Below are 9,825 nucleotides of genomic sequence, written 5' to 3' on the forward strand. Positions count from 1 at the left end.
AGGAATAAAAATGACGTATGTTATATATAAGTTGTCTTTCATTTTGGTAAATTGAATTTGTTCTCCATCTATCCAAATAAAAAAGGAACACTTTTAATGGTTATATTTGATTTAACTTTCTTTTTCTTAATTCTTACCTTGAGGAATATGATCCAATCTATCATTAACAAAAGTTGAGTACGCATGTATCGACATATAGTTATCTTATAAAATGCAGCTGTTGGAATATTATAATAATGGACAATTATGTATAGATTATGCATGCAACCCTTAATTATTTCTACACATTATTCCATGACATAGAAATTACAAATGATTTTGGATTTTATTTTTTTAATATATAGTAGCTTGCATGCGGGAGAGGAGCTATGTAATATGGGCTATGGTGATCAACTAATTTATTATTATTATTTTTTAAAAAAATTGTCTTTTGTTCTAAGAAAATTACATTATGATAATAGCCGATATTAATAGATTTTTACTTCACCGCTATATACTGAAAGAATATTTATAAATTTTAAAATTTCTCATTGTATTTCTAACATGGACTAATTTTGTATATATAATTTGAAAAATATTAAGGAATGAACGTCAAGATTTTAGAAAAAATAGAAATACTTTGACCATGACACTCAAACTGGAAACTTTGTTATGAGAAAATACTTTTCTTTGAGGTTTTTAAGCTACATAGTACATACACGATAATAAATGCTACTTCCTCTGTCCCAATTTATGTGACACTTTTCGTTTTTCGAAAGTCAAATAATTTAAGTTTGACTGGAAGTTTGCGCATGGAATTTTCAAATTTCTTGAAATGAAATTTATATATTTGTAAACTACGTAAAAAGTACGATAAGTCACAATAATTGATAATTCAAAATGTTTAAAGGATCTATGAAAAACTTACGGTCAAAGATAAATTCGTTTGAATTTTGAAATCCGAAAAGTGCCACATAAAATGAGACGGAGGGAGTATAAATTTTCACATTATTAATACTATATTTGTCCACTTTTAACCTTCATAGTTTCTTTTTAGAGTCAAACTATAAAGACTTTGACAAACATTTTACAATGTATTTTTTACATATTTTTCATCATATTGATATATAAAAAATTGCAATTTATAGTACTTTTCGTATAGTTATTGAATATGTAATTCACATAAATATGTTACTCAACGATGTATTTTAATTGGACATATACTAGAGTACTACTAATCATATGCTAACAAGAGGTAGATACTGTTACTTTAACAGACAAAAACTACCATAGTCTTCTCTCTAGCATCTAGGTAAGAGAGGAATCAATCTCCGTAAAACATGTAATCACGAAGGAACAAGGGACCCATCCCTTTTGTTTAATTACGCTAATTTCTCCCCTTTTTCCCTCTTTATAAACTCCTCCATGTCCCTCTCTTTTCTTCTCAACCCAAATCCTCTGTTTTCCTGCTAATTACATAAGACAAACAACAGACAAAATGGGCACTTCCTCTGTTTTCATACTATTCCTCATTTCTTTTCTTCTCCTTCTCCCGTCCCTCCTTGCCTCCTCTAATCCTCAACAAGTTGTCGATGAAGTACATAGGTACGTACATTTTAATTTGTTTCTTTCACATTAATTCCATATGTTGAACATGGACATTGTCAGGTAGGGGCAAAGAGTTCATATGAAAACAAAAAATTACACGATATATATATATATACTTTTTGCATAAGGTACTCATGTGGTACATTATTATAATGCAGGAGCATAAATGGTTCAAGGAGGAATTTAGGTTATTTATCGTGTGGTACCGGAAATCCAATCGACGATTGCTGGCGTTGTGATCCAAATTGGGAGAAAAACCGTCAGCGGTTAGCTGACTGCGCAATTGGATTTGGGAAAAACGCTATTGGTGGTAGAGACGGTAAAATCTACGTGGTGACTGATTCGGGTGACGACAATGCCGTCACCCCAAAGCCGGGGACTCTCCGGCATGCGGTCATTCAGACTGAGCCTTTGTGGATTATTTTCGCAAGGGACATGGTGATACAATTAAAAGAAGAATTAATTATGAATTCGTTCAAAACTATAGACGGAAGGGGCGCTAGCGTACACATAGCTGGTGGTCCGTGTATAACAATACAGTACGTAACGAATATTATTATACACGGAATTCATATACATGATTGTAAACAAGGTGGAAATGCTATGGTGCGGAGCAGTCCATCGCATTACGGGTGGAGAACTATTTCTGATGGTGATGGAGTGTCGATATTTGGTGGGAGCCATGTTTGGGTAGATCATTGTTCTTTGTCTAACTGTATGGACGGCCTGATTGATGCAATTATGGGGTCTACAGCAATTACCATTTCAAATAATTACATGACACACCATGATAAAGTTATGCTTTTGGGACATAGTGATTCATATACTCAAGATAAAAACATGCAAGTCACTATTGCTTTTAATCACTTTGGAGAAGGCCTTGTCCAAAGAATGCCAAGGTATGGAAAAAAATTCCGAGATTAACTTCTATATACTGACACTATACAAAAATTTCGATAGTCAGAATTAATGAGTTATTTGGAATAAATGCAGATGTAGACATGGTTACTTCCATGTGGTGAACAATGACTACACACATTGGGAAATGTATGCAATTGGTGGAAGTGCTGATCCCACTATCAATAGTCAAGGGAACAGATTTCTTGCCCCTGATATCAGGTTTAGCAAAGAGGTTAGTTAGTTATTTCACTTTTTTCAATTTACGTGGTACATTTTTCTATTTAATCTGCAAATAAGTTAACGAGTAATTTTATTATATATATGTAGGTTACAAAACACGAGGATGCACCGGAGAGTGAATGGAAGAATTGGAATTGGAGGACCGACGGGGACCTAATGTTGAATGGTGCATGCATTTTTTACGCGGTCAGGAGCCGAAGCTAGTTCATCAAGTTATGCTAAAGCTTCGAGTTTGAGTGCAAGGCCGTCTTCATTAGTAGGCAACCTTGTGTCTAGTTCTGGAGCGCTCAATTGTAAAAAGGGTTCTCGTTGCTGATTATTATTATTATTTTTATTACACGGAAAAAAAAAAGGAATTAATTATTTAACTTGGTTTTATTCTACTAAAATTTGGTTTTGAAAAAGAAAAAGGATGTAATTTGAAGAAAAAACCATGTAGTGAGGGTGAAAAAGTAAGGGACAAGAAGTTTAGGGTTGTGCTTTTAATATCTTTTTCACTCCCTTTATTTTTATTTTTACTTTTTAAGTTTTTTTGACTTGATTGTCAAATACAACCTCGGCCTGTTATTCTCAGCCGTTGGGACTTTTAGTTCTTCTTGGTTTTAGAGAGAGGCAAGCTAAGAAGTGTTGATATATATACATCAATGTATGTACTTATTTTTGAATTTTGTGTCTCTATTTGTCTATCTCGCACAATGTTTTATTGTTATATTAGGTAAACTAGATCGATAAATTAATAACAATCTTTTTGTTAAATAAAAAAGATGATTAATCAACTTTTATATGCTGACAAATGTAAAATAAATTTTAAATAACTATAAATGATTTCTATAATAAATTGTTGTAAGGAAATGTTGGGACAAGTTCAACTACAAAAATTGAATTCTATAAAAGGGTGCAAATCTGAAGAGGCACAAGAGGCAATTATTAAGTATTATGTGCATTATTTCATTTCAACTCCATACAAAAGGGAGCCCTTTGAATTATGCCAAGCAATGTAGCAAACTGACTTGTCAGTAAGGCTAGTTATTGTAAATTAGTGGACCACCATGCATGCAACATCAAATTAAAGTACTTATTGCTTTTAATATTCCAATGTTGACATGGCCAACCAATAGAATAAATCCTTGGATGTGTTAGGTATTAAGAAAGTTATTTTTCTTATGTAAAAAAAAAAATCGTAGAAAATGCTTTTCGGCATTTGGTTGGTGAGTGAAAATATTGTGTGAAAAATGTATAATTTCAATGGAGTAACATTTTTCTACTAACCAGACACAAAAGAATAGCTTTCTAAAATGATACTCCCTCCGTCCACAATTGTTTGTCAGAGTAAGGTCATGCACACCCCTCAAGGAAAATTTAATACAAGGTGTAATTTGATTAATATAACCCTACTATACCAAGAATACCAAAAGTCCACATAACTTTTCAATTGAACTACACTATCATTAAGGGCAGAATTGGAAAAAAGTGACTAATTATTTCTTGATTGTTTAAATTGACAATTAATCTTGGACATCTATTTTTAGTATACCTGCCAAACAATTGTGGATGGAGGGAGTAATTATTAGTTGACCAAATGAAGGGGTGAAACAATTGAATTCCTACTCTTAAATTCTATTTAAGGCATGTGAAAACTGCCGTGCATCAAATTTACTTTTGTAGTTGCTTAAGTTTAATTCTTCAGCATTGAGTGGTTGAATTTTAAACCCGGAAAACATAAGTGGTTGAATTTTAATTGTTGTATTTATTAAATCAAAAGGAAAATGTTTGAAATAACTTTAGGTATACAGTATGTAAAATTAGTTTTGAATCCTAGCTCGAGACAACGTTTGAAATTCTTTTGAAATTTGGTATATTTGTGAAAATATTTACACTTAGATACAAATTGGAGTAGGAGTAATGCTAAATGGCCAGAAAATTAAAAAAATCATAATATTTTTTTATTTTAAAATAAATTGATTTTTTTTTCATTTTTTAATTAAAATGTATTAAAGTTAAAATGATAAAAATATTTTAATAGGTAAAATACCATTCTGATCAAATTCTGGCCAAAAGAATTTTTCCTTCAAATATAGCGATGTCCAAATAGAATAGGAATCTTTTTACTTTTAAGGTCATAACAACTTCCAATTTCCAAGACACAAAATGGAGAAATATTAGGGAGTAAATCAAAAACCCCAAAGAAGAATAAAGATTGGATGAAAAAAGAAAAGCAAAAGGAAGAATGAATAAAAATTGGAAATTAACTTTGACCAAAAAGGAAGTTCAAATTTTATGGAGACAAGAGAAACAGAAAATGTTTGAAGCATATACTATCACTATGTAGGCTCAGTATCAAATACGACAATCATGTTACGTTATGGTTAATAGGTTACTTTCCCAACACACAAAAAAAAGTTCAGAGTCACATGTTTTGGCACGCCTCGTCTTACTAATATATAGTTTAATATTTTATTCGTCTCAAATTATTTATTATTATTTTTGATAATTATTATTAAGGATAAATAATTTGATGTAACTATTATTAAAAATTACGATAAATAATTTAAGTCAAGGAGCGACGTTTAGGAAAAAAAATAGAGTGGTTCCCTCCTTGTGGCACCTTAGCAAAACAAAATGATCTTTCAAATAGACATGGCCAAAAGCTTGATTGTTTCAAGAAATACAGTTTTGTGTAATAACGAGAAAACTGACAAAGAGATATATTATTATAGTAACAGTCAAGATTAGTACTAGGGCAAAGCAAAGGGCCATCCTAGATTTGATTATTATTATTTCAAATTCTAATTTCTTACAATAATTTTGGTATTCGAACGATGGAAACAATCTCTTATAAAAATACAAGATAATACTAGGTATATTAAACCTTTAAGGTTCGATTCTTATAAAAAGTTTTCACATAACAAAGCTAATGCATCGAATTGTCTATTTAATTCAATTCAATTTAAATGTGAGTGAATTTATAACTTATGCATTATATTCGCAACTTGGGTAATTAGAGCACAAAAAGAAAGTAGAAAAAGAAAAAGGTAAAATGTAAAGGAAAAGAGAAGTAGAAACGGGATTGTTCAATTTTCCCACCACCTACTGAAATAAACTTTATTTCGAACACCAAGGTATCGAGATAGTAACAAAGTTAAAGAATTTAATTAAGAATATTCAAAATTTTATATATGCATCTAAAAGAATAATTTTGATCTTATATCATTTTCTTTATACATAATATTACAATTTTTTTGATAAAGAGTATTTGAATGACCAATCATTATTATTACATGTGACTATGCAACTATGTCAAAAAACATGGTTGAGAAAGTAAGTTTGAACCACTTTTTTTTGAAGCAGTACTAAATCAAAGTCTACCGTCTCTTTTCCACTTTTTTTTTTGGTTGTTGTTATTTTTCATCTACCTTCCTTAATTAGAGCAACAACTAACAAAGGTCAACATTAATAAGCCGTTGATTTGGTTCAATTGCCTTAAAAAAGTCATCCTATATATGATTTAACCATGTGGAAGACAAAAAAGTAAAAAAAATAATCAACCAACTGGAAAACAACTAATTAAGGATATATAATAACATGACATAGTGATGATTATATTGCCTGCTTTATGAGACACATAATAATTTTGGTAAATACTTAGCTAACTCGTAGAAGGTATGTACACCTAATTAAACAATAAATGTTAAGAATCAATAAAGTAAATCTAAAATGCATACTCCTATTACTTAACTATGATTAAGTTTTAAGTATGTATATACATAACATATATTTTAAATTCATCGCGGTGGTAGGTGCAAATAAGTTTTTACGGTTCGTAATATATAGGTTGGGACACATTAATTACTAGTCTAGCTACTGACTAGGTGTTTGAAATTTGTTGCATTAGACAGGTCATGTTATTTATTCCATACGCACTCTATTCTTAATTACTTATCCACTTTAAATTAACACATCTATTAAGAAAACAATTATTAATATAATGAGTTTACCATTTTACCCCTATTAATTATGAAATATATGAATTAAAAATTTAAGATTTTCAAAAAATTCTACCTTTTTCAAAGTAATTAATTGAAGGTATAATAGGTAAAAAAGAAATTATCATTTCTTGATTTATCAAAATGAACAAGTAATTAGGAATAGAGGGAGTAGTTCATTAAACGGTGTCTCAAAGAGTTCTATAGTATACTCTCTAACCATAATTTAATTTGGAATGATGGCCAAATTTATTTGTTATGTATAAAAAAATTCCCTAAAAACGTACGCTTAGATAACTTATAGATTACACAATTACAATTATGAGAAAGAGAAGAAGTCATTGATTAGAATACAATTAAGAAACTTGACCTTCTATGCTACAATAAAAGATACATTTAATAAAATAACATATTTACTGTCGTAAAAACTTTTAGCGACAATTGAATCAATAACATTGCATCTAGATATAGTAACACTTATATTATTATCGCTAAATAATTATCGCAAAATTCTTTATTTATTGATTTGCAAGTACTCCCTATGTTCCCATGCCATTTAGTTTATACATTTTCTTTTAAGAAAATATTACTCTATGTATATAATAAGAAAAGTAATTTAATTAATATATTCTTATTTATTTTATATTCTTTAACGTGTCAATCAATTCTAGAACCGCTAATTTGCTAGCTCCATTGGAAACAAAATGATCAAATTTTCCAAACGTTAGTTAAGTTGTGTGGTGTAAGTTAGACTAAAATAGCATCCTACTCCCACCAACCCTATTGAGAAATTTAATAAAATAAATTATTAAAGTGTATTGTTTTGAAAAACTCCTCCTTTTACGTTTTCCTTTTAAAGAAAATTTTGATGGGGAAAATTAAACTTGTCTCCCTAAAATTACAGAAATTTTATTGATTCGATATGTTAATCAGTGAATATATTAGAATATGTCAAATACAACAGTTACATAAAATTTTGAAAGCATAAAAGTAAAACATTGGAGTTGTCATAAATACAATTTCCTCCGTCTCAAACTATGTGACATATCTTTTTTTTTAGTCAATTAAAAAAAAGGAGACGTTTTTATATTCAATTAACAATTTTACTTTTGAAATGTTCATTTGATCTTTAATGAGATTATTTATAGCTACGCAAATATATATGATTTGTTTAACATAAATTTAAAAAGTTTTTTTATTTTTTCTTCTTAATTTCCATGCCAATCAAATAATATTATATAAATTGAGACGAAGAGAGTATATATTTTTGGATTAAAGCCAACTTTAACCAAAGCATGTTTGCTCATTTTGAAGTCTCTCTATGTTGCTTCGGGAGCTATCAAATTTAGGGTTGTCAAATTGACAAGTTAAATTGAATTCGTGGAAGTTAAAATAGATCGTGCTAATAAACAGACATATTTTGACCCGTGTAAAAATTACTTGGACTAAGGTCATAATCTAGAGACTAGAGGTAATGTCTGCTTACACTGTATTCTTTCCCAAATCTCATGTAGTAGATTTTACTGAGTATGTTATTGTATTATGACTATAAATTATATATCATTTTAAAAAAATAGAATTCTTTTGACAAGGTCTCTATGAAGTCAATTTGGCTATATATCAACCTAATTTTTAGATGAACGAAATAAATTAAACTAAAATAAGCTGACTAATGACCCATCAAAACTTCGATGGATTGGATGAGTCATATTTTTATAGGCTTATGTTTTACCTTGACAAAAGGAATATTAAGAATTTCTTTTGCTAGACCCACTGGCTACTACTAATAGTTATATTTTAGTTAACATAATGTTGCTACTACTTCATTCTTTTGTAGTGATGCTTATTAATAAGTATGAATTTTGTTATGATGTAACTAATTTATAGCTTATATTATGTATTTATTATTGAGAAAATTTCAGATGATGGATCAAAAGCTTACCATTTGGGCTGCCAAAACTTCACTTAAATTAGAATGGAAGCCCATTTCATAAAAATGCAAAGTTTCAAGAGAAACCAACTCTTCAGTAATTTTACATTTCTTCCTAGATTTTCTCCGTCCAGTGTGAAAATGATTTACCCTCTCTGTTTCAATTTATTTGTCCAATTTTTGTTTTTAAATTAGTCTAAAAGGAATTTTATTTTTCATGTTTTGACAATTCTTTAATTTCAACTTCCCACATAACATGTTTAAAACCACAAGGACATTTTGATATATTCTACATATCATTAGTATAATACCACAAGATTCAAAACTCTTTCTTACTTTCTTAAACTCCGAGTTAAATCAAATGGGACAAACAATTTAAAACAAAGGGAGTAGTATTAGGTTGGGGGCTGTTCTCAAGCCTTACGTGTGTTAAATGGCTACTTTTTGAATGGCCCAAAATATATTTGGGGTTAACATATATAAGTTAATCTGGAAAATAAATAAAAATAAAATTTAGCCGAACTTTTGATAATTGTCCGGTTAATAATATTTACCATAAAAAGAAAAAAAAATGGGAGGTTTTTTTTTATTCTTATTGGAAGGGAGTTAAGGTTTTAATGGTGTCTTAACAATACAAGTGTCATTTCACATAAAAACTGTATACTTAGAGTATAAAAGTTATATATGAGTATAAATTTTAGATATACAATTGTATCATGTATTACAACATGCTTTTAAAAATTTAGATATACAATCATGAATTGCATATACAACTAAATTATACAATATATGTAATTTATATATACAATGTATATTGTGTTTGCAAGTGTATCCCTAATGTATCATTAGTGTATCCCGAGTGTTTTTGTATATCCGGTTTGTATATGGTGTTATACAATACTTAAAAAGTGTATATATATACACTAAACAGTTAAGTTTGGTGTGTGTAAAACCTATACAACAACTTCTTATATAATGGGTATTTATGCTTATGCAATTTCGTGTCTTTTTATAGATTGGGCTAATGATTTTTTTTATTATTATTTATTAAAGATAAGAAAGGGGGATTATAATTTATAGTGTAATAGGGTTGCTTTCGACTGGAGATTTCACTGGAGTTGGAAATTTGTTTTTTGAAAAAATTGGCAGCTCTTGGACTATTTTGGGCCGACAAGTGTAATATAT

At 29.3% G+C, this 9,825-nt stretch overlaps 1 protein-coding gene across 1 annotated transcript; it reads left to right on the forward strand.

Annotated features, from left to right (window-relative positions):
• The first annotated feature begins 1,224 nt into the window (after positions 1-1,224).
• Positions 1,225-3,058, forward strand: LOC125823985 (probable pectate lyase 18). The gene is given in 5 exon segments (XM_049503336.1): positions 1,225-1,584; positions 1,746-2,486; positions 2,581-2,719; positions 2,815-2,895; positions 2,897-3,058. Coding segments are annotated over 5 exon segments (1,215 nt in total). The 5' UTR covers positions 1,225-1,477; the 3' UTR covers positions 3,044-3,058.
• Positions 3,059-9,825: the final 6,767 nt, after the last annotated feature.

Source organism: Solanum verrucosum, unplaced genomic scaffold (assembly GCF_900185275.1).
Source record: "Solanum verrucosum unplaced genomic scaffold, falcon-dt-bn FXZP01000088.1, whole genome shotgun sequence".
NCBI classification, from domain to species: Eukaryota; Viridiplantae; Streptophyta; class Magnoliopsida; order Solanales; family Solanaceae; genus Solanum; species Solanum verrucosum.